The sequence below is a fragment of the Vulpes lagopus genome, chromosome 17, assembly GCF_018345385.1.
Source record: "Vulpes lagopus strain Blue_001 chromosome 17, ASM1834538v1, whole genome shotgun sequence".
NCBI classification, from domain to species: Eukaryota; Metazoa; Chordata; class Mammalia; order Carnivora; family Canidae; genus Vulpes; species Vulpes lagopus.
Genome location: NC_054840.1, coordinates 2,545,613 through 2,571,644, shown reverse-complemented (window position 1 = coordinate 2,571,644; position 26,032 = coordinate 2,545,613). Strand labels below are relative to the sequence as shown.

The following is a 26,032-nucleotide window of genomic DNA, read 5'->3' as shown; positions in this document are numbered from 1 at the left end:
GTGCACACCCACGTGCTGCCAGCAGCAACTCTGGTTACCAGACCCCCAAAGTGCACAGGCCTGCAGCCAGCCTCTGCAGCCACCTGGGTTCTCGCTGATTGCCCACGTCCTGCAGCTGCTCATGCACCCACCACTGGCCCCAGCCCCTGCTTTTGCCCCCGGGTGTGGCTATGGCTATGGCCTGTGGCTGGCCCCTGTCATCATTCAGGCCCCTGCAGCCAGCTCCCCAGCCACACAGGTGCACACCAGCAGCTCTGGCCACCACTACCCCATGCCCTGTCCCCTCCCCTGGGGAAGCTGGCCCAATAGCCATTCCAGCCATTCTGAGCCCTGCACAGTGCTCGCTGCCCAGGATCCTGCCATTGTCATTGTCATGCACTTCAGCTGCCCAAGCCAGGGAGATACTTAAATCTCCACTTGTTTGTGAATTTTAGTCTTCATCTTGCCATTGGTTTCGAGTTTCACACCATGCGATTTGACTCTTCTTAAATTAAGACTTTTTTGGTGTGTTCAGCTGCTATGGGACAGAATGTTCTGTAACCCTCTGTGAGGCCCATCCGGTCAAGCATCTGGTTTTCGTCCAGGGTTTCCTCATGGATTTTCTATTTGGATGACCTGTGCACTGTTGAAAGAGACCTAACCTCCCCCTCCCCCCGTTACTGTAGTGTTCTTTTCTTTCTTCACGTCTGTTAATATTTACTTTATATATTTAGACGTTCTCATGTTGAGTGCATAAGTATTTACAAATTTTATATCCTCTGGTGGGATTGACTCCTTTTATCACTGTGCTGTGACCTTCTTTGTCTCCTATCACGATCTCTATCTTGTGTAAGTTAAGCTGCCTCTGCTCCCTGTGGGTTTCCATTTACGAGGAACTTACTGTTTTGTTTTGTTTTTTTCCCTCCACTCACTTTCAGTCTGGGTATGTCCCTAGAGCTGCAGTGAGCTTCTTGTGGGCCACGTGGAGCTGGGTCTTATGTTTTTGTCCCTTCATCCACTCTTTTTATTGGAAAATTTAGCCCATTGACATTTAAAGTAATTATTGAGGCACGGACTTACTATTGCCATTTGTTCATTGTTTTCTGGCTGTTTTAGAGTTCTTCTGTTTCCTCTCCTGCTCTCATCCCAGTGATTTGACAATCTTCCATAGCGTCATGCTCCAACTGCTATCCTCATTCTTGTGTATCTGTTACAGATTTTCCCTTTGCTGTTACCATGAAACTTACCTAAAGCATCTCATATTTATGATAGTCTTATTTTAAGCTGAAAACAACTTAAATTCAAATGCACACTAAAGCTTGATATTTTTACCTTCCCACGCCCCCACAAGGTTATGTTTCTGATGCCCCAATTTACATCATTACCTTATTTATCTGCTAAAAAACTTATGGTAGTTATTTCTTAAGGTTTTTGTATTTTGGTTCATACTTGGTTTATGTGATTTCCCAGCCACCATTGAAAATCAAAGTATTCTGGATTTGACTATATATTTGCCTTTATTGGTGAAATTTATCCCTCCCTGTTTTCCAATTACTAATTATCATCCTTTTGCTTCAGATTCAAGAGTTCCTTTTAACACTTCTTGTAAGAGTGTTAGAGAGTACTGGGCGTGAACTTCTTCAGTTTTTGCTTGTTTGGAAAACTCTGAACTGCTCCTTCAATTCTGAAGGACACATTGGCTGGGCAGCATATCCTTGATTGGCTTTTTTTTTTTTTTTCTTTTCGCACTTTCCATATATTATCCCGGTCTCTCCTGGCCTGTCAAGTTTCTCCAGAAAAATCTACTGATAATCTTATGGAGGTTCTCTTATATGGAACAAGTTGTTTTTCACTTTGCCTCTTTTAAGATTCTCTCTTTGCTTGTAACTTTTGACAATTTAGTTATAATGTGTTTTCACATGGTTCTCTGTGGATTCATTTTATTTGGGTCTTATAAATTATGAAACTTTTCAGCCATTCTTTTTCTTTTTAAATAAGATTTATTCATTTTAGGGAGAGAGAAGAAATCCTGTGTGTGTGAATGAGGGGAGAGGCATAGAGAATCTCAAGCAGACTCCCCACTGAGCCTGGAGCACAGCCTGGGGCAACCTGGACTTGGATCTCATGACCCTAAGATCATGACCTGAGCCAAAATCAAGAGTTGGACACTTTGCCAACTGAACCACCCAGATGCTCTAGCCATTATTATTTTTTTTCTAGCCATTATTTCCTTAACCAAGCTTTCTAATACTTGTGATCTCACTCATATGTGGAATATAAAACATACAACGAATGAGAAAATAAATAGAATCATAAATACAGAGAACAAACTGTTACCAGAGGGAAGGGGTTTGAGGGAATGGACAAAATGAGGGAATTGGATTGGGAGATAGAGGCTTCTGGTTATGGAATATATGAGTCTCCAGGATGAAAGGCGCAGCATAGGGAATATAGTCCGTGCTATTGTGATAGTGTTGTGTGGTGACAGGTGGTAGCTGCCCTTGGGGTGAGCAGAGCATCAGGTATAGAGCCCTTCAATAACTATGTGGTATACCTGACACTAAGGCAACATTGTTTTCAATGATATTCAAAAATTTTTAAAGACATTTTTAAAGCTTTCTTCTCTTTTCTCTTTCTCTTCTCCTCCTGGGACCTCTAGGATGTGAATATTGACTTATTTGATGATATCCCATGTGTCTCTTAGTCTGGCTCTTTTTTATTCTGCTTTCTCCTATTTGTTATTCTGATTGGATGGATTCATATCTTTGAGTTTGCTGATCCTTTCTTTTGCTTGATCTAGTCAGCTATTGAAATCATCTACTGAATTTCTCAGTTCAGTTGTTGTATTCTTCAGTTCTATGATTTGTTCAGTACTTTTTAAAATATTTTCTGTACCTTTATTGAAATGCTCACTTTGCTATGCATTGTTTTTCTTATCTTGGTGAGCAAATTCATTATTTTGATCTCTTTATCTGGTAAATCGCTTACCTCCATTTCATTAAGGTCTGTTTCTGAAGTTTTTTTCTTATCCTTTTGTTTGGAATCTATATCTCTATTTCTTTACTCTTCTTCACTGCCTGTGTGGGTTTCTGTGCACTAGATAAAAAACAAAACAAAACAAAACAAAAAAACAAAAAACAAAAAACAAAAAAACAACTACCATTTCTAATCTTGACAGAATGGCCTTGTGTAGGAGACAAAAAATGTATTATTCAGCCCGGCCCTAGCTCTTGGTTTTCTCTTATTTGTTTGTGATTGGGCTTACAGTGGTTGAGGGTGTGCTAAGATCTATTAGTGTCCCAAAGAGTAGAATCTCAGTCAGCAACTAGATGTAGGCTGATTGGAAGCAAGGTCCTCAGGATGCAGCTCTGGAAGTATGTAAATAAACCTCTTTCAGGGAAAGACTAAAAAACAGACAATTCTACTAGCTTTTTATTTTATTTTATTTTGTTTTATTTATTTTATTTTATTTATTTTATTTTATTAAGATTTTGTTTATTTATTTGAGAGAGACAGTGAGAGAGAGCACAAGCAGGGGAAGCTATAGAGGGAGAGGGAGAAGTAGGCTCCCCGCTGAGCAGGGAGCTGGATTGTGGGGTTCCATCCCAGGACCCTGGGATTGTGACCTGAGCTTTAACCGACTGAGCCACCCAGACACCCCTTCTGTTGGCTTCCTAAGTGCTGAGCTCCAGAGGGATAGCCGGTTAAGAAATGATTCTTTGTTTGCAGTCCTGTGAAACTTAGGAATGCAAACTCCATGGGCCTCCATAGCCAGGGTTCAAGGGGTGTGTCCCCGTCCCCGAGGTGGCAGTTGTAAAAGCTGGGGTGCCAGATAGGTATATAAACTCCTTCTAGGAGGATATCGGTGGTTTGGAGGAGGCTGTTGGAAGAATGCTAAGATCGTATCTATTGACTTCCCTGTTCTCTGGGGAAGGAGATCACAATTGTGCCTGGATGTGTGTTGTAGTAGGCACCTGACCCTCAGGCAGCAGTTACAAAATATGCACGTAAGCCTCCTTCAGGGAGGACTGGGAGATTGGCATTTCCTCTTCTCATTTCAGGCTGAACCCTGAGGGGATAGCTGATTAAGAAGTGGGTTTATTTTGTTTGCCGCAGCCCTCTGGGAATTCAAACTCAATAACTCAAGCCCCACCGGCCACCAGAGCCAGGCAACCAAGGGGGTGCATCTTCTGGGTGACAGCGATGAAACCTGGGCACCAGGCAGGTGCCCAGGCTCCTTTCAGGGAGACACTGATGAGCAGGGCAGAGAGACAATGTGAAGAGGGCACGTGGCAGCCTCGGTCTCCGGAGAGAACTGCAGGTGGCCCCTAGGTGTGTGTTAAATCAGAACCCTGATGCTCAAGCTGTGGCCTTCACGATATGTAAATAGACCTCTTTCAGAGGGCCACTGGGATATGGTCAGTTTTTGCTTGCTACCTCTTCACTGAGCCCTGGGGACTCACAACAAGTCCTCACAGGCCCCTTAAGTCCTGTTTCTTCATTTGCTATAGTGTTGTCAGCTTTGTGGACACAAGTCTCATTGGCTTGTAGGGCTAGATGTTTTGGGGGCCTGTCCCTCCGGTGGAAGTCTGAAAGGTTAGAGCACTCCATGTTGGATCCAAACCCTTCTCTCCTCAGGGAGAAACTGGGAGTTGAGAGTTTTCTCCCAATTATACGTTGCTGTGATGTGCTAGTGTTTATGGTCAGAGTGCATCTCGGCCTTTCTTACACATTTCAAAGTAGAATTTTTATTGGCTGATGTGTCAGAGACACACAATTAGATTTTTTTTCCCCCGGAAGGAATTGTTTTAGGTGTAGCTGTAGATTCGGTGTGTCCACGGGAGGAGGTAAGGCCAGGATCCTCCTATATTACCACCTTGGACTGGAACCCAGGAAGGCTTACCCTTATACCTATGTTTTTGACGTAGAATTAATTCCCCCACTACCTGCCTCTAGGTTTGCCAAGATAATAAAATGAGACATTTAAGTGTAAAGCTTAACTTTGAAAACAGCGGGGCTTTATATAAATACAAGAGGAGCTTGCTTCGGCTTGCCTGAAGAAAAGTGATTCCAGAGTGGATGAGAGACTAGGAGTACGGCTCATCTCCTCCCACTTCATGGTGAGACCTATGCAAATCCCCCTCTTGCTTACGAGGCTGCAAATAAAGCGGTGGGGTGGAAGCATTCTATCGTGGGCCAGGTGCCTCGGAAGTCCCCGGATTTGTTGTCAGGTTCTTTTTGAAAGAAATAGCAAGGTGGCTGGCTTACGCTCCAGTTGTTGGAGCTGCCAAATGACTCTTAAGACAAAGCAAAACAACTCACAGCAGTGGCACAAGGTGAAGTTGCCTTTCTCTTCCCTCCCCATCCTTTCATTTTAATCTTTTATAATGTGTGGCTTCCAGATTCCAAAACTGTAAACAAAACATGTCTGTTCTGCCGTTTCCATTATCCAGTGCAAATTGAAAAGAAGAAACCATAATGCTTCTTAATCTTCTTTAAAAATTCCTTTTTACAAATAATTTATTTCCAAATATCAGCGTTTCTTACATGATTTGGATGTAGTGAGGTGGCATAGAGACAGAATTCATATCAACCTATTGCAGATAAAGCTTTTCCCCTGAAAAACAGCATTATCAGAGTAGGCAGTTTCCCAGGATTTGTGTGATCACTATTCTGGGGATGAAATTCTGCAAATAAACCGGAGGCATTGAGGGTGGGGGAGGGGGAAGCGGTTACTACATTTGGGAGAAAAATATCTCAAGGAAATAAAAGGACACCCAAAGTGTTCCTTCACCCTCTTTCTTTCTAAGAGATGTAGGTTTTTCAAGCATTTAGAAGATCAAATTGAATTTTACTTTTATCATGATACAAATTGTGCAAACAACTGGGAATTATGGCTTTTAAATAAATGGAATTTGACCCTTGTCGAATCTGTAGATGTGCATATTTAACATCGTATTTTCCCCGTAAGTTGTTGTCTTTTACGTGTTCTATAATGTCTCGAGTTAGTGTGCTAATTTCCCCTGTGTAGTTTCACAAGACAATATTTTCATTTACTAACAGCATTTCATAGTACGTTAATAACATCAACGCAGCCACATTTCCCTGTGTGCCGGCTTCAGGGTTATTAGAGATGTAGGGACATTTGTTAAGCCCAGGTAAATATTAAACATCAATTGAGAGAGAGGGAGAGTAACAGTGGCATGTGCTGCCAGCAGGAAGTTCCTCTGAGATGTATATGGATGCAGACGATTTGCTCAGTCGAGGAAGCAGATGCTCGTTCAGCTGGAGTGCATATGCTGGTTTCAAGCACAGCCCTGGAGCCGGGGCTGGGGGATGTGCATGTATGGAGATGCCAGGTGTGAGTTTTGGAGATGCCAGTAGAGGGTTTTTTTTTTTTCACTTGACTTAAACATGGACCCCAAAGATACATAAATGATACTAGGTTTTGACAGATTTTGGAAAAGTCATTATTAACAGAGTAAAGCCTTAAGGAAAATAGTAACGGAGAGTTTAATGGAGTTTTTCAGACTAAATTACATTTATATTTTCTGATTCCTAATGAAAACAACAGTTTGTTTTATTTTTTTTTGGTAAGTTTTCATTTAAATCCCGGTTAGTTAACATGCAGTGTAATACTAGTTGCAGGCGTACGATTTAGTGATGCAGCACTTCCTTAGGACATGGGGTGCTCGTCATCATCACCCCCTCCTTAATCCCCGTCACCTATCTCACCCAGCCCCCTGCCCACCTCCCCTCTGGTAACCATCTGTTCAGACTCAATTATAAATAAATAATTGAAATTGAAATAAATTGATCATTAATTTTGTCTTGAGTTTTACTTAGTCCCATAACCAGATATTGATTTTCAGTTATTTCTCTCTACTGTTTATTTTATTGTGTGTCATTCTGAACTGCTTTATAAGGAATTATTTTATTTTTTTATAAATTTATTTTTTATTGGTGTTCAATTTGCCAACATATAGAATAGCACCCAGTGCTCATTCTGTCAAGTGCCCCCCTCAGTGCCCATCAACCAGTCACCCCCACCCCCCTCCCACCTCCCCTTCCACCACCCCTAGTTCGTTTCCCAGAGTTAGGAGTCTCTCATGGTCTGTCTCCCTTTCTGATATTTCCCGCTCATTTTTTCTCCTTTCCCCTTTATTCCCTTTCACTATTTTTTATATTCCCCAAATGAATGAGACCATATAATGTTTGTCCTTCTCCGATTGACTTATTTTACTCAGCATAATGCCCTCCAGGTCCATCCATGTTGAAGCAAGTGGTGAGTATTTGTCATTTCTAATGGCTGAGGAATATTCCATTGTATAAATAAAATAAGGAATTATTTTAAAGTTTAAATATTGCAACTTCTTGAAGGAGGGTGATATGTCTTAATATTTTAGCTTAAAAAAGGAGAAAATGTTATATGCCTTTATATACTATTTAAGACATGAAAAATACACAGAATGTGTTTTCTTTCCTTATAGACAAAATTAGGGGCACCTGGAGGGCTCCGTTGGTGAAACAACTACCTTTGGCTCAGGTTGGGATCCCGGGGTCCTGGGATCAAGATCCAGCGTGCAGGGCTCCCTGGTCAGGGGGAGTCTGCTTCACCCTCTCCGTCTGCCCCTCTTCCCCACCCATGATCTCTCTCTTTCAAGTAAATAAAATCTTTTTTAAAAAACTAAAAAGAAATCTAGGAATGTGTGGGGGGCTCATTGGTTGAGTGTCTGCCTTTGGCTCAGGGTATGACCCTGGGGTCCTGGGATCGAGTCCTGCATTGGGCTCCCTGCATGGAGCCTGCTTCTCCCTCTGCCTGTGTCTCTGCCTCTCTCTGTGTATCTCTCATGAATAAGTAAATATAATCTTTAAAAAAAAGAAATTTAAAAAGAAAAGATATCTTATAAAAGTATATTTTATCCTCTTGTGTTTTTACTACTGTGGTTATATAAGAATGTATGAAATAATGAAAAAGCAAATCAGAAACCCTTAATACTGAATGCTAGCATCTTTTGTGTTTTTCTCTTTCAGCTCACAGGAGAAGTGATTTTGCAAATTGCCAATGAACCAGTTCTGCCCTTTAATGCACTCGATGTAGCTTTAGAAGTTCAAAACAGTCTTAAAGGTAATTTTTCTTTGAATTATAGAATTTTCAACAAATGAAAAATTGTCTAATTTTTAACGAGCAATGGATAAAATCTTATGCTGACTTATTAGCTATGGCAATGCAGTGACTCCCTTCGTGGGGAGGATTATGGTCGAGAGGGGCTTAGAAGAAATCTGACCACCACATCCACAGGAACAAGGTGTATTTATGTGTGAGCACCAGACAAAATATCTGATTATAGAGGATGTTTCCCCTACTTTCCTTTATCAGAGAGATTGATCATTTCAAACTTCTGTTATCATTTATAGGTTCCCATTGGAAAAATGCAGTTCAGGTATTTTCCCAAATAAATAAATAAGAGAGTAGATAAATAAGTTTATACCTAATATTCAGTCAGTTCAAAGAAGACTGACTGGAAGTTTTTCCTTGGGGATTGATTCCTGAGGCATGGGCTCCATGCCATTCCACTCAAGTGTTGGCTCATCCTAGATTAAAGGTGACAAGAAAATAAATTTTGCCGTAGTTTCAATACTTTCATATTCAAATATGTCTCTTTCTGCAGAATTCTAAGACTATTTTAATAGTTACTTTCATTTCCCTTTCATCTGCATGCAGATCTTTCGACTCAACTTACAATTTGCAATTTGTCTTCATTAACCGGATACAATGGGCAGTGCTGCAATTGGAGAATGCACCCTCCTCTTTGAGTCACACGTCTTGTTGTCAGATATTTAACGTGTGATTTGTAGGCATATGCTTCTCAACGCAAAAGCCAATACCTGAACTAGAGTTACTTAAGCAGTAATCCTTAGAAAATGGATTATTCTTTTTTTTGGGGGGGGGGGGGAGGGGAATGAATTGTTAACAACCAAATATTTCCAGTATCTGAAAGTTGAATACTTTTTTTTTTAATTTTGACTACAGGGATTGCTTAACCTGGAGAATACGACAACACAATTTACAACACAATCCCACCCCCTCCCCTCCATGATTCTAATTATATTGGCTGTTGAAAGCAGTTGAACTGTTTACGGTTATTTGTTCATATATGATGTGGCCTCAGAAGATTCTGTTTTCAGTATTTTTAAGCTAGTCTCTATACAGTTTCCTTCTTTTTTACTTTTGTCAAGCTTCTATCTTAGACTTGCTTGATGCAGGCTTTCCATGAACCTTCAATTTGTAAAAAAAAAAAAAAAAAAAAAATGTAGTTTCTGTGAAACTCAGGAAAGCAAAGTGCAATAAAAATGAGAGATGCCTCTATTGAGGGCAGCATGAGAGTTCAGAAGAAATATAGATATTTTAACGAGATGATTCAACACAATTATTCAGCCTTCAGCTGGGGATTCAGATATAGAACTGATAGATTTGGATTTAATCAGGCTAGAGCTCTAATGGGAAAGGGACAAAGAACAAGGTAAGATAAAACTGGGAGTATGCACAAAGGAGCGCCCATGGAGGTGGGCCAAAGTATCTAAAGTGAGGAGATGAAGACAATGAGGGGGAACAGAAATGAAGGAGGATTGACAGATGCCACTTATTGGTGCGATCAAAGAACTGACAGTGAGTGAGCTAAAAAGACTCATTTGCTAGTGGCCAGCAAATGGGATTATTAAAAATGCGATCATGCAAAGATCAGAGACATCGGTAATGAGAGTTTTCAGGCAAGGGATGGGAGGACAAAAGGCCAAGGGAAAGAAAGTCCATCATAGGTGGGTATTGAAATTACCAAGAATTAAGACCGGACCAATACCTGTAAGAGAGAGTGACTGAACCAGGCCCTAAAGCCTTCCCAGAATGAGCAGTAATGACCCAGAGGCACCTGCTAGTGTTCTAGGGCTGGCGGGAGAAGGAACACTGCCTGGGAGGTCTGTGGTGGAAGCAGTATCGTCAGGGGATAGGCAGGTTTTGTTCAAGGAAGAAGGTACAGAAAATATTCTGAAAAGAGGCCAGGTTAATAATTCTTTCTTTAATAGTCACCTCTCAAGGCGTGTCGGTACAAGGGGGGAAGAAGGCTGCAGGCATGACACAGAGATTTCCACTGCAAGCTGATGCTCCTAAGTCTCGATGAACCGCTCCCTAACGTCACGGTTCTTGGCTGGGTGAGCCCAGGAGCATTTTGGCCTCTTGCTGGTAGGTCGGACTGCCTCTGCTAGACCTAAAGAACCTTTCCTTTGGTTGTTGGTTTTGTTTTGAATTGTATTTTCTTTGATGTGAAACTCCTTGGGTCTCCTTGCTGCTTTCACTCAGAAAGATGCGGGCAGACTTAAGATGTGCCCATAATAGAGACACAAAACAAAGCCAAACAAATGTGATGAAGAAGTAGAAATATAAGCAAAAATATATATATATTTTTTATTATGACCTAAGTATACATATTTGTTCAAAGTGGATATGATTCAAAAAAAGAAGAAAAAAAAATGAAAAAAAAAGTGGATATGATTCATCACCTTTAAGCTACACATTTTCGCATCTTCGCCATCCCAATTCAAAGTTATTTGCTCTGTGTCAAAGTGAAAGATCATTCGAATGTGTGCTACACAGTCGGCGACTTGATGTACCTGTTCCATTTTGCCTACTCTGGTTATGACCTTATTACTAAAGTAGAATAGTGTGCTAATGTGTGAACAATGGACACCACTTACAACAACTAAATAAATATTTCAGTTTCAATTTTAGCTACAATGCTGGATGATTTCATTAGCAACGGAGTTCCTGTACCTTGTTAAATGAAGCATCTAATTTTACTGCTTATACAGGCTTTAATTGTTGATATATTGTCTGATTTTGTTATGACGCCTCACGATGATGAGTCTTAAGTTCTCAATCACAGGTAAAAAAAAAAAAAAAAAAAAAGAAAGTGACCTTCAAGGCTGAACCATAAAATAGCGTTTCTCCCTACTGCAAAGAGTTTACATACGAAGGTCTCTGAAACCCAATTGCATTTTCAGCGGTGTAATTTTTACCCCCTGACAACGGGCCATCTTGTTTATTTATTACCCTAGTTTACAGTAGCAGCCGACCATTCTCTACCGCTCTCACAACCACCAGAAAGAAGGATAATTTACCAGTGAATAATTTGCTTGAGTTGATTTATTGGATGGTCTTGAAAGCTCATTTTGACTGAGTGACCTTGGCTCTTAATATTTGGCCAATGCCAAACACATAATAGTTAGAGAATGAATATTTATATGCGGTACACGGAGATAGAGTGTAAATAGCGACTGATAAGAGAACTGATACGCCTCAGGTGTACTTGTGGCAAAGGAAGGTATGTCCAAACATTGCAGGCACAGGGCTCCAGGACTGGTGTGCGGGCGGCAGAGGCAGGTGCCAGCGACACCCCGGGTACCGCCACACCTTGGAACCTGGAAGCAGACTAAGGAGGGAGCACTTGATGACCTAACTAAATTCACTCCTTCTCACTTTCTACACAATTTAAAGTTTAAAACAGCACTTTTCGAAATAGCTGAAGACTATGTGAGTCTGATGCTCTCTGTTTAATATCTGCTATTTTTCTTTGTTGGGATTCCGCTATTTACCATTATTGTAAAAACTGCAAATGACCAGGTAAAGTAAAAGTCACCTTCATTCGATCTGCCCGTGTACACATTTATCTGGTACAAGTCGGACTCAGCAGGAAACAGTTGCAAAGTGGGTGGCTCGTTGCCACCTGGTGATTGTCTCACTAAATGTAAGACAGTTGTTGGCGGTACTTCCTCCAGTTCTTGGAAAAACTGACAATGGTGACTTTATATGACTTTACTTTCTTTTTTTATTAGCTCTGATAATTGATTAGTGTCAACCGTTCCATTGTAGAAGGAGGGATAGTATCTCAAGGTGGTGATGTGGCCGCAGCAAGCGCACCGCGTTCCCCTACATCTATAGTTTCCTATTGTCAGTGTGTCACTTGGTTCTTTTCTACCATCACAGGTGATTGAGACCCATCTGATGTCTTCTTTTTTTTCTTTCTGAGTCATTTATGCTGAATGTCCCGAAAGGAAAAATTAAGTATGTGCTTTATAAGTTGCCTGAGTCTAGTCATCAGTACATCTCGGTTTTAATTACCACCCATTCGAACGTTGGACTGCCCTAGAGTCCAGAGTGAAGAGTGGCTGCACTAGGTACCGGGTCCTGTGCCCATCCTAAAAAAAAAATTCCAAATCCGTCTGTCTAAAATCCAAACAATTCTAAGAAAAGATTTTATTCCCCTGGAAATTTTGAATCATGTTAGATTTCTAGTGGTTTGACCCAAACTGGCATTTCTGGAACTTACCATTTTGTGTGACAAGGACTTAAAAGGATTCTCTCAGAAGTAGATTACCTTGCTTGCTCAAATTGAGAGAAATTCAATAGAGATTGGCCATCCGTTGGGTACAAATTCCCAAAACTATGTTTACTGTCGGCCCACAATGTGTTTTTGTATGGACTCTGACTACATAACTGTCTTAAAGATGAATTTTATTTATTTATTATTCCATATTATTTTCTCTTAAGCGCTGTGTCACAATTTGTTGCAGTTCCTACAGCTCCCCTTCGTCATCGTTTCCGTCACTACTCTGAGCACCTCATTCAAGTACTTCATTTAAAGTTTGCTTTTCAGCACCTACATTTTATATGTGTCACTACATTGATTGAAATACGGTAATGACTTCTTACCATATAATTTTAAATTTTAAATTTCCCATCATAGTAATGGGCTGTTATATTGTGAATTTTTTCTCCCCTAAGTGTATTTTTAGGATAAAACCCTGCGCCCATGACAGGATAGTACCACAATCCATTTTTCTGTGAGTATTGCCTCTCTGGCAATAATTTTAAAGTTGTTGCTTTTTTTTTTAAAGATACTTTTAATCTTGGCTTATAATAGAGCATAGAGTACCTTTGCCCTCACACTGATTAATTTTGTTCAGTCTTTTTATTTTTATTTTTTTTCATTTTCTTGGCTTGACCAAAACATAATTAAATTCACACATGTTATTGAATATACAAGTCCAACTTTTTGCCTCAGAAGGAGACTGGTAAAAAATAAACCACACATGAATTTAATTCATTCAAGGAAGCTTTTGCTCACTCTTCCAAAGCAGCCAATAATCAGATCAGTTCCTACACCAGGCAGACAGACACATATTCCATGCAATATGTTCAAAATCTTGCTAGATTTCCATCTGTGTTGGCTATCTGGATCATTGGGCAATATTTAGACTATCCGAAAATCTTCAGAATATGTTGCCTATTTTTTAAAAAGTGGCCAACCCGATTCTTCTCCTGAGCATGCCGCTTTGGCATCTTTGCAAGAGAGATTTCTGCTGTGTTCAATGTAGACATAGTTATCCACTGTCTTCTGGCATATTGCAGTTTTAAATAATATCCTTTTATCAATGTATTGTAAAATCCATGTTAGGTTATTCACCAGCAGCGCACTGGCTCCCACACTTTCTCTACCTGCGTTTTTGTTTGTTTAGCTTCTTTAAATAACCGGCTGAGATGACTCATTGTGATTCATCCTAAAGAAGCCAGCATGAAGAATAGAAAGTGTAGGATAGATAATAAAGGACTGTTGTTTCCCCTGGATGAAATCATATTGGCAATTTCTTTTTTTTCTGTTTAGCGATGCCACAAGATATTTTTAAAATGACATTAAGCAACATACATTTTTCCCCCAAAATAATCTTCTGTTCTGCTTTTAACCACTGTGTTATGTGGAACATAAATCATACTTTCCCTTGTCACTATAAATCAGTGAAGTCTAAGCTATGATTGTGCGATTCTTAGCACCTTTAAAACTGTGATAAGCTCATCCACAGAAGAATAGGTTCTGTGAAATACTATTAAAGTAAGAGGCTATGTTTGTTTGAAATAAAAATGTAGTTTCAGAGTATGACCAGCACATTTCACTCTTAATTTAAGATGAAATTGAGTGAGTCTTTAAAAATACAGCCACAAAATAGAACAAAAAAAAAAAAAGAAAAGAAAGAAAGAAAAGTGGAAATAAACTAAAATTTAAAACTTTTCAGAGTATAAAACTCTGATGAAAGACCACAATAGTAAGTAGTAAAATCATTCTTTAAAATCAGACAGGTAGGGATCCCTGGGTGGCGCAGCGGTTTGGCGCCTGCCTTTGGCCCAGGGCGCGATCCTGGAGACCCGGGATCGAATCCCACGTCAGGCTCCCGGTGCATGGAGCCTGCTTCTCCCTCCACCTGTGTCTCTGCCTCTCTCTCTCTCTCTCTGTGACTATCATAAAAAAAAAAAAAAAAATCAGACAGGTAAAAAATAAAAAAATAAAATAAATAAAATCAGACAGGTATGTATTTGTTTAGGAGGTTGTGGAGCAGACTTAAACACATGGGTTTATGCCAAGATGAAACTCATCGAGACATGAATTTCCTTGGGAGAAGTAGTGTGTGCAGGCCTCAGGTCCTGGCAGGTTCAAACAGAACATACAGATTCAGTGGGGGCAGATGGCGCTGTGGTTACTAGTCTTACCTGTGGGTCCTAAGACCTTATGCGTAGGACAAGTATGAAGTGTCTTTGAGTTTCTGATCCACTACTGGAGGGTGTTTTAGGAGCCTCTATCAATGGCCCTCAAGAGGAACAACTTTTCTGAGGACACCCTGGCACCTTAGGGGTCGCTCCACAGAGGCCCAAGTAATGTGCTCAGTGTCTTATGTCCATTGTGACATTTAACCTTACTCTAGCCCCGTGAGCCAAACTAGATGTTGTTAAGAGCAGTTTAGAGATCAAGAAACTGTGAGTGGGGTCGGGGAGGGGGCGTTTGTGTCTTTCTCAGGCGTATACATTTGTGCGATAGGATTAGGGCATGACTATAGCTTTGTCAGATTCCAAAGCCCCTGCCCTTTCCACTACACCACATGGCCTCCCAAATGACTTGGAGGGGAGGACGCGGCAATGTGATGATTGGCGAGAAGGCAGGAGTAGGGATGGGTTTCCTTCAGTGTGTTTGAGAGCCTCTCCTGACCCGGCCTCCATAAATCTCAACACTATCCCACTAGCCACAGACTCACACTTCGTCCTTCCCTCTCCCTCTCTCTGCTTTCCTCTGTCTTCTTCCCTCTTCTGCTAATATCACTCCTGCTTATGATATCCAGCTCTGTTCTTTGTATAACAAGATGGAAAAATGGCAGGGTTGAAGTTAGAGGTAGATTCATCCTCTAGAAAGCCGAGGACTGAGGGAATAAGAAGGAATTAATTAGTAGCAATTAATATTGTTGTTTACAGATGAAACATCCTCAACTGCTTTAATGTAGAAATGAAGTCCCAGAACGTCCATTTTTGGAGACCCTTGATTTCTGGGCAATTCCATGGTCTGTCTCTCAAGTTTCACTTCTTCTCTGGACTTAGGATATTTTTGTACACAAAAAATTCTTCAATCATTTGCATGAACATTTATTTATTTTTTTCTCCATTTAAAACACATTTGCTGAACTTGTGGGGTTCTTTTCAAGGAAGGAGACGGATGAGGCAGATAAAGATAAAAATAATATAGATGCTATGATGCAATGATCAAAAGAGATAATTCAGTGACATGCCAGGCATAGTGTTGTCTGAGGAAATGGCAGTGAGTAAAGCAGACAACCATCTCGGCCTTCACAGAGCTGACATTCTAACAGGGATCCTAAGATCATGGGGGAAAATCATTTAGGGTCAAAACTTACATAGATTAGGTGATATTACTTTCTGGATCTTATTTAAATGGACAAATAGGCTCTAATTGACATTAAAATGGTTATTGGGAATCTTTGGAATATCAGTTCTAATACAAATGATGGAGTGAACATTGAAAATAAAGCTATTTTTCAATTTGTAACCTTATACCCTTGAAGTAATATATAGGGTATAGTGTAGATGGCAGGTGTTCAACTATCAGGGTCCTTTCTGGAATAAGGCAGTTAGTTCTTAAAGCTGTCAGTCCTCCACATCCTCACCACCATGAAAGATAAATTCATTTAAAGCTAAATAAGGGAGAATGGTACAATTTGTCTCACTTGATTCAGTAGTAATGTCTTCAATTCTGTAGTATATGTTAGATCAGAACAGATTTTTCTTTCTTAAATGGAAGACTCTCAAGGATGTCAAACTTGTTTTTTCTGTTGTTCAGTCTTTTGATTCCAGTACAATCTACATGTGCCTTTTTTGTCTTATTCTTTCCTTCTACAAAGGTATGTCCTGTAAGATCACTATACATTAACTTCAGTGAACCATCATATTTTAAGATAAACCGTATCTTCATAAAATGACATTATTATTTTAATTGTTGTTTAGGGCGCTAACTTTCTTCAATGAGCAAAATTTTCTCCTCTCCCAACCTCAACTTTGTTGTGATATCAGTGGTTGAGCGTCTGCCTTCAGCTCAGGGCATGATCCCAGGGTCCTGGGATAGAGTCCCGCATCGCGCTCGCTGCAAGGAGCCTGCCTCTCCCTCTGCCTGTGTCTCTGCCTCTCTCGCTCTCTTTCTGTGTCTCTCATGAATAAATAAATAAAATATTTTAATTTTAATTTTAAAATCTTTTTAATTACAGGAAATTTTTAGGAAAGGAACAGAGCCCATGGACACATCACAACAGAGTAATGTATCTCATGCTCTCAGAAGAGAAGATAACTTCTTTTACAATTTTTTTTTTCCCCTAGAAATACAAGATACACCATGAAGAGCATGAATTTTTGAGTCAGAAAAATCAGGCTTCTAATTCTGGCTTGTCATTTATTTTCTTGATGACCTGGGATCACTTGCTTGCCTTAATTAATTTTCAGGTGCTATGAAGTAGACATGACAATGCAAGCTTTGGTGAATATTATTGAGATAATATTGGAGGTGCTCAATACAGTGCCTGGAACATAGCAGTCTCTCAATACTCAGTACTTATTTACTACAGTTATTATTAGAATTAGTAATTATTATTATTAGTAGTAGTGGTGGTAGCAATCAATTTAATACTTTTATTAGAATATAATAGGTAGAATATTTTTTGGTGGAATTAATATGATAAAGTTTAGCTGATGTTCCTTTTTGACATCAAGATCGCAAAATGCTTATTTTGCTCCTTTGAAGATATCTCTTCTGAGGTGGACTCATTTACCTTCACCAGGTGATCAACCCAACACTCAACTGCTAGCCCTGGCCTCTCGCCTACGGGAAAGTACTGAACTCTTCCAGTCAGATGAGATGCGTCCTGCTAACGATCCCAAGGAGAGAATTCCCATCCGTGTCCGAATGCTGAATGACATTCTTCAAGACATGGAGAAAAACTTCCTGGTACAGCAAGTGCCACCAGGTTTTTATAGGTAGGATATGCCTCTCAACATTTATTTATGCCCCTCGATTAAATTTCTGTGCTTAACTTTCAGAATATGCACCTTCTGTGAACATGACACTATTTTTAATGTAGTTATTATGTGAGTTATATCAGTAATTATTATATATACAATTTGAGGACCCTTCTCCTACCTAAAGAAGATTTCAACTACATGAGTATAGAATAAAGCAAATTGTGTAGCAATTCACATAGAAAATTACTAAGGATTTTTTTTTTTCTTTTTGATATTCAAGCTCCATATGAGTCAGACATGATATGGCTACTGGAAAACCAAATGGAATTATAAATTGTATTGGGAAAAATACACTTTCTTGAATGAATCGGAAGAGAAGCCTATACTATTCTTCCCAGTAAGATCACATCTAGAGTATTGTGCTTAATTCTCCCTATCAAGAGAGAGAGAAGCTACCTGTCAAGAGAGAGCTAAAGAAGTTTAATATTCAGGGGAGAGTGGGATTTAGATGGATTTTGAAACAACCAGTAGATTAGAGATATTAGTTGGAAGGTCACAACAGAGTGATTCCTAGAAACATTTTAACAATTTTAATAGATATTTTAATAAACCCACTTTGATAGAATGGGGTTCAATTTTGTCTTTTAGAGGATGAGAGGAGTATGATGTGGTTTTTATTTTACAGTTCATGATATAGTAGAAACTAAACAAAGAGGGAAATGGAGTTTGAAAGGTTATAAACATTTTACATATTCTTATTTGTTATTTTTCTACAAGACACAAAATATAATTACATGCACCCTTCTGTGAAATAGATGCATATATAATGTGTGTGTTTGTATAACAGTTGAATTTATGTCTGTGTGTTTATGTGTAGTGTGTGTATATAATATGTATGTGTGTGTGTACGTGAGAAAAAGGCAGGAGGCAAATAGATTTTGGACAAATAGTGAGGCAGAAAAAGTATTTGGTGCAGAATTCTCATTCATAAAGGACCTCAAATTTAGACTTTTCACTATATGACTTTATATGTGTGTGTGTTTGTGGATATATATATATATACATACATATGTACGTATATATGTATATGAATAAGAAAGTGATCCTTTCCCCTGTTAGTTATATATGTGTGTGTGTATATTAGTTATAGTTATATTAGTATATATATATATATATATATATATATATATATATATATATTATATAACATTAAAACTACCCCGGACTAGACATACTGTGCATGACTAAAGGACTGAAGAACTGAAGCATAGGAAAGCACATCTCAATTACATATAAGAAAGAAGTTGTTGACAAATAGTGTTTCTGAAAGACTAAATGTGATGCTTTTATGGGGTAGGGAACTCACTACCACTGCATGTAGTAAAGTATAGGCTAAGTAAGTAACTCTGAGTATTTTGACTGTCCCTGAGGTTTAAGGTGGCCTTTAGTACCAACATCCTGGGATCTGATAAAACATTTGATCTCTCTGCATCTTCACGTCTACATTTATAAAACGAGATAGTAGTAGAAAGAGACCTGCTGAGGCACCTGGGTGGCTCAGTGGTTGAGCGTCTGCCTTCGGCCCAGGGCGTGGCCCCGGGGTCCTGGGATGGAGTCCCACATCGGGCTCCCCACAGGGAGCCTGCTTCTCCCTCTGCCTGTGTCTCTGCCTCTCTCTGTGTGTCTTGCATGAATGAATAAATAAGTAAAATATTAAAAAAAAAAAAAAGAAAGAGACTTGCTTAAGATAAGAAGTGTTTCCTACTTTTGATATTTGGTGATTTCCCTTTATGATGTTAAACTCAAATTCTCATTTAAAATCCTTATATCATTTCTCCTAACACTACAACTCTACATTATACGACTTTGGAAACTGTTAATTTATTGTGACAGATATTTTAAGACAGTCTTACAAGCTCCAGAGACATAGAAGTTGCCTCGAGTTAATAACATCTGCTCTGATGAGGTTGTACTCCAGAAGTGGGGATGGGAGAAACAGAATGAACAAGGGAACTAAGTAAAGTATAGTGTATGGTAGATATAATAATGACTAAATAAATAAATATAACATGTTATTAAATTTGGCGTTATTAAAAAGTCTTAATCAGAATAAGTAAACTGTATTTTTAGAATGTAAAAATTGCCCTCACTTTTACTTTATGAAAAATTCAGAAATTAATAAAAATCATACATTGAGAATATAGTTTTATATATTGTGATGTAGTAAAGTCTTCCACCTTTCCTTGGCCCTTGCACTAGACATAGAAGACCTGTAATTTAATACAATTAATTTGTATTAATTTGTATGGTCTGAGGTATACGTCCAGAGAAACTTTCCATTACCACTTCAGTTATATTCACATTTTGAGTAAAAAAGGAAATGTTGATCTTGTCCTGAGTTAACAATGAATAAGAAAGTGATCCTTTCCCCTGTTAGTGATATGATGACAGCTACCTTGCATCCCAGTGTGGAAGCCTCAAAATGTTTACTATGAAAATGTTCTAACTCATAACAAACTTTAGAACTGAAAGCTTATGGTTCAATATTTTGGCATTATTTTAAACTATTGCTACAGTTATTGAAGAAATATACATGTGTGCCATTACTCTCTTTGGCCCTATTAATTCATATATATGCCAACGGCAAATAGATTTAAATAGGCAGATGCAAATAGATAGCCTCATTTTGATTTATCTGACTGACCTTTATCCCAAGACTGTCATGAATTTTTACGTCATTTCTGAAATATATAACAAATCATCCTACTTCATATTTTCTCTTGGTGGAGAATTCATATTTCTAAAATTCTTGAAGCAAAAATTTCAAAATTACAGTAGAATTTCTACTCCCAATCCCTGTAAGCTCTTCCTTGTTGGGGGAGGAAATGTTCAAAGAACAAAAATGGGTGTGACAAGATCATATGCAGTTTAAGAAAATGGAAAATTTGATTGTAATGATAACCATATGGAGTAAAGATAAAATTGTTAATTACATTGTATAAAAGAACATTTGGTGAACAGGATTCATTTTCCTAATGTTAAATAACCTTTAGAGATGTTATTCATGTAAGAATCTCACTCTTCAACCTGATGGTGTTATGACAATTCTCATCAAATACACAAGGAGGAAGTCAAAAGTAATTTGCTTTTCAAGAAAGTTGTTGACAGAAGTTCATTGTATAAAGCTAAACATTTCATTTGGAATTTGGATCATGTCCCAAAGGATACCTCCTCAACCAAAGTGTCACTAAACACTGAAACAGTATTTTTTGAAATCTGTGAAGAAATTTTCTCCATAATTTGGCATCAGGAGATTGAAGGTTTTGAAATCCTATGATGTTGCATGTAGAATTTGTTGTCTTCCTCATAAATACACCTTCATTGAACATTGCTCTGTGCAAGCATACGCAACTGGCCATATAACACCTCTGCTTTTAAGGAGTTTAATTCAAGACATAAACTATATAAATCATAAATCAAAAAATGTGAAGAATAGCTATGCAAATCTCCTGATGAATGCTACAGGCGAGAAGTGTTGTTGGGATTCGGCGAGGAGATAAATGATCATCTTGTGGTGGTCGAGTGACTTTTTTAAGGGAAGAGGGAAATTTATCTGGGCTTAAGGGAATGTCCGTTAACTGAGGGAGTGCGATAGACTGAATGGTTTTGTCCCCCTCCCCCAAGTTTATATGTTGAAATGTGATCCTCAGTAGGATGACAGTCAATGGTGGGACCTTGGGAGGCGATTAAGTCAAGAGGGCAGAGCCCTCATGAGGGGGATTACTGCCCTTGTAAAAGAGACTCCAGAGAGCTCCCTTACCATTTCCTGCCTTGTGAGGACAGGATGACTGGGGACCAGGAAACAGACCTTCACCAGATGCCAAATCTGTCAGGGATTTGATCTTTTGCCTTTCATCCCCCAGAACTGTGAAAAATAACTTTGGGTGGTGTAGAAGGCCCCTAGTCTATGATATTCTGTTACGGTAGCCCAGACCGACTAAGAAAGGAAGCAGTTGCAGGGGAGGATAGCGTGAAGAAAGTCACAAAGGAGAGGCTGTGCCTTGTGTACCGGGGGGTGGAGAACAGGAAGTGGGGTAGTTTGGATGGCTGTTACATCATAATTATGGAGCGGTATGCAGGAACCCAACTGTGGGGTACTTTACATTCTCTGTGGAGAGCTTCGAACTTTATTTTCTTCCACAAAAGGAGCCATGAGGAAAACTGTGCCATTAGGAAACTTTATCTGGTGCTCGAAGAGAACAGAAACCTCCAGGAAGACTCTGGGTGTAAGGACCACATGGGCGCTGGGAACCTAACTTGGCATGTTGGTGTCAGCAATGAAGAGCAAAGGGCAGATTTGGGAGATGATGCTAAGGAAGAACTAATGAATTTAGGGCTTGAGGGGCTTTGAGAACCTTATTCCAGGTTCTTTTTTAGGATTCCCCTGGACCTAGGCCGGTGAAGCAGGGATGCATAGCAGCCAGCGCCTCCTCTGTCAACTAGTTAAGGCGCTCAGTGTCTCGGGGCTCAGGGCAATTATAGGATCATTTCTTGATAATTTCTAAAGTCCCTTTTAGCTCTAAGAATCTGATCCGATGGGCACTCACAGTGTTCAGCCTCACCTCTCTAATCGGGGAATTCTTCTAATCGTGAGGGAGGGGAGCAGGAAACAATGCGGTGATGGATGGCAGCGATACAATGGAAAGCTGCAAAGTGCTCCAGAGTCACTGAGCTTAGTAGGCCGTGGGGAGCAGATGAAACAATGTGCATCATCAGGGACCGTGTAAGGGAAAGTACATTAAAAGCTACAAAGCATCTCAAAAATATTACTACTGTCAAAATCCCACAGTGTCAAATTTGACTCATTGCCCCTGAATAGGGAACGAATTATGCATTTTTCTTAAAAATTGTGAGTCTTTTCATCTCTCCTCTTCCTTTACTATGACTCCAACATGTACTGTCCTACCCCTCCTGGGAACTGGCATTGTCTGGAGATGGGAGCTTGTGGCATCTGTTTTGTTGTCGGATTCTTTTTAACTCCCTGGAGTTATTCTGCAAAGGCAAAGTAAGCAGTCTGACCCAGTGAACCTATTCATTCTCTACTACAATATATATATATATTTTTTAAAAAAAGGAAGAGAGAAAGAAAATCTTTTTTAGGGCAGTTTTGGGCTTAGAGAAGCAATGAGCAGAAAGTACAGTCTTCATATAACCCTTCACACGCAGGCCCGGTTTCCCCACCCGCAAGGGCCGGGTTTCCCTATTGGTTTCCCTATTATTCCTATTATCCACCTTCCTGCTATAGTGTAGTACATTTTTTTTTACAGCTGATGAGCCAACATGAATAATTTATACCTTAGTGCTAACTACAGTTCATAGCTTCCGTTAGGGTTTACTCCGTATTTTACATTCTCTGGGTTTGATAAGTGTGCGATGGTGCACACCCACCATTCCTATACCATACAGAATACTTTCACACCCTAAAAATCTGTTTCTCCTACTTATCTCTCTCCCACTCCTGCCTGAGCCCCTGGCAACCACGGTCTTTTTTCATGTCCCCACAGTTTTTCCTCTTCCAGAATGTTCCATCATTTAATCACACAGTATGTCACCTTTCCAGATGGGCTTCTTCAGTCAGCAGTGTGATTGAGTCTTTTCTACGTTATTTTTATCACTGAACACTGTTTCATCGTATGAGTACAGCACAGTTTGCCTATCTTTTCACCCATCAGAGGGCACGTGGCCTCTTTCAGATGTTGGCAATTAGGAGTAAAGCCGCTGTACGTCTTGGTGGGCAGGTCTTCGTGTGGTTGTGCACTTGCAGCTGGTCTTGGTGAGGACCGAGGAGCCCGGCTGCTGGCCCGTAGGCAGCCTGCATCTACCTTGGTAAGAAACTGCCCAACTGGGCGTAGCATTCAGCAACCGCCCTAGCAAGGAATGAAACTTTGGGTTGCCCCACAGCCTCACCAACATTTGTTGTCCGTCTTCTGGGTTTTAGCCATTCTCACAGATGTTAATCGTATCTCATCATTTTAATTGCAAATCTCTAACGAAATACGATGTTGAGGATTTTTTTTTCATATGCTTATTTCCCACCTCTGAATCTTCATTGCAGCATCTCATCAGGTCTCTTGCCTACTTCTTAAGTTACTGGTTTTCTTATTGTTGAGTTTTAAAAGTTCTTTTTATATTTTGGCTGCACGTCTTTTATCAGGCATGTATCTTGCATTATTTCCTCCCAGATTGTGACCTGGGAGGTCTCTTCATTCTTTCATCAGTCTCTTTTGTGAAGCAGAAGTTTTGATTTTAATGAAACCCAACATACCACTTTTTCTTTAATGGGTTATGCTTTTGGCCGTTGTGTCTATGTTTATCATCAAACCCACGGTCACCCAGGTTTTCTCCTGTGTTTTCTTCTAGGAGTTTCATGGTTTTATGTTTTACAAAAGGTCGATGATCCATTTTGAGTTAATTTCTGTGAAAGGTGCAAGGTCTATATATTCAGAGACGTTATGTTTGCGTGTGAATGTCTAGTAGTCCCGGCACTAATTGTTGAAAAGACTGTCCTTTCTCTACTGAATTGCCTTTCTTCTCTTGCCATACAGTATCCTTTAATAATATTGCCTTCTATTGTAGGCAGCTCACTCCTTCACAGAATAGCTTTCAGAATTAAAAACACCATACAGCAGTGAGATTGGGATTTATAAAAAGATTTGGGATTTATGAAAGTATGAAGGGGTTTGAATGGGAAAATATCTTTTACTACTTGCATGGCTTAGAGAAAGCTAAATAGTAACTCTGAAAGTCAATTTCTCAACAATATTAAAAACCCCAAAGGGCTATTAATATTAGGATAAAGGTAGATAAATTACTGGGATAAAATTAGATGAAGTGAGGATAAACGCGAGGAGATAATTTGTAAACAATAGAATTCTATATAAATATTATAAAATCAAAACAACTTTTATTCCATTCTGCTTATCTTACTGCTGACTTTGATAGTGTTCTGGATTCCAAAACTTCTCCCTCATTTCTCTTTTCACCAAAGGAGAAGTATTTAAAAATTCAGTACCACACCTTCTCTTTCCCCAGGGTCACCACAGCGAAAATTTTCTTTCATTTTAATTTTTATCATAGAGTCCTCCCCTTAAACATTGGCTAAAAGCAAGGTCCCACAGAACATTTTAAAAATGGGAGGGGATGGAAACAAACATGCAATTTTTTTTTTTAAAAGGAGTAAACCTATTTAAATGCTGTTAGCTTCCAAAATAAATGTGGACACTCTGAATGACAAACCTTTTCCAGGAGGAAAGCCTTATCTCAAAACAAATTTTTTTCCCAAAATACATATTTTATATGTTCAGGAAACACTATTGCAAGCAGCACAGTCTTTTAGGGAAGATCCTCCCTTTTGAGTTTTGAAGTTTGAGCCGCTTCTTAGATTTGGGCACCAGCCATTTTGTGCTTGAAATTTAATATCTTATAGGATATGCATTCTTCCTCGCTTGTTTTAGGAAATTTCTCCCAAATTTTTGGCCTTGTCCACAATTTTAGAATCCTTTTGGGCATGAGTTCTCAAGGCTACTGTTCTGTCTCCATCCCTCCTTCCCTCACTTGCCCTTAGACCAAGCTAAATAGTCTTAAAAATAGGAAAGCACTACCTGTTGCTCCTTTATTTTAAGTGACTACACTAAGCTGCAGGGACACAGAAAGATCTTTGACTTTAAACTTTTAGTGTACAAATAGGAAACCATGGGGTGTTCAAACTGCTCTCAGCACAAATGTGATTGACAAAGGTTTTCTATTAATAGGCAGCTGCAATGTAGGAGTGTGAGATATATCACCGTGGCCTTACGTTCATACATTGGAAGAGGTGAGCTGCATGAGATCCCACGTTTAGTCTCTACATATTTAAAGAGTCACAGTTAAACAGCAACAGCTAATAAGGGTTTCCTTCCCTCCCAACTACAAAATATATATACTCGCAGACAGACAGACAGACATTTGCATTGCTGCACTATTAACTGATTATATGGGATTATAGGAGGATTTTTACCAAAGGATCAGAAACTTGGTGTGGCTTTGGGGAGAAGATTCAGTGATCCACCCCTTACATGTGTATTGCAGTGTTTTTGTTTTTGTTTTGTTTTTTTAATTAATTTTATTTATTTTAGAGAGAGAGAGCATGAACAGCCAAGTAGGTGGATGGGGCAGAGGGAGAAAAAAACTCAAGCAGACTCCGCATTGAGCGTGGCGGTGGGGGTGCTGCATCTCAAGACCCTGAGGTCATGACCTGAGCAGGAACCAGGAGTCACTGAGGGCACCACGCAAGCGCCCCATGCAGTGGTTTTATTTCAGGGTGTGGAAAACCGAGGAGGAAACAGGCAGGAGCCAGTGGGGAATGCTGGCTGCATGGCACCGTTGAAGCTCCAGGACAGTGAACGTCCTCATTTGAAATAATTGGAGGCTCATTATCATGCTCAAAACAAGACTACTGGTCATAGAGTAGTACTGTCCTATCGTTCTCTCTAGATGTGTGGTATTTCAGCTGCATCCTGAGTAAGTAGTCTGTGGGTGCCATGTAAACACCTGCATTTATGATTATTTCTTTGGGAGGATACATGAGGGTTCCAAGCAATGACCTCAATCGGGAAT

At 39.6% G+C, this 26,032-nt stretch overlaps 1 protein-coding gene across 10 annotated transcripts in view; it reads left to right on the top strand.

Annotated features, from left to right (window-relative positions):
* Positions 1–26,032, top strand: part of NAALADL2 (N-acetylated alpha-linked acidic dipeptidase like 2) — a 1,267,271-nt gene that overhangs the window by 1,209,678 nt on the left and 31,561 nt on the right. For all 10 annotated transcript variants that reach the window (XM_041732043.1, XM_041732046.1, XM_041732044.1 and 7 more), the window contains 2 exons: positions 8,014–8,107; positions 17,197–17,392. In XM_041732043.1, the coding sequence (XP_041587977.1) occupies positions 8,014–8,107; positions 17,197–17,392 (290 nt within the window). The remainder of the gene's footprint in view (positions 1–8,013; positions 8,108–17,196; positions 17,393–26,032) is intronic.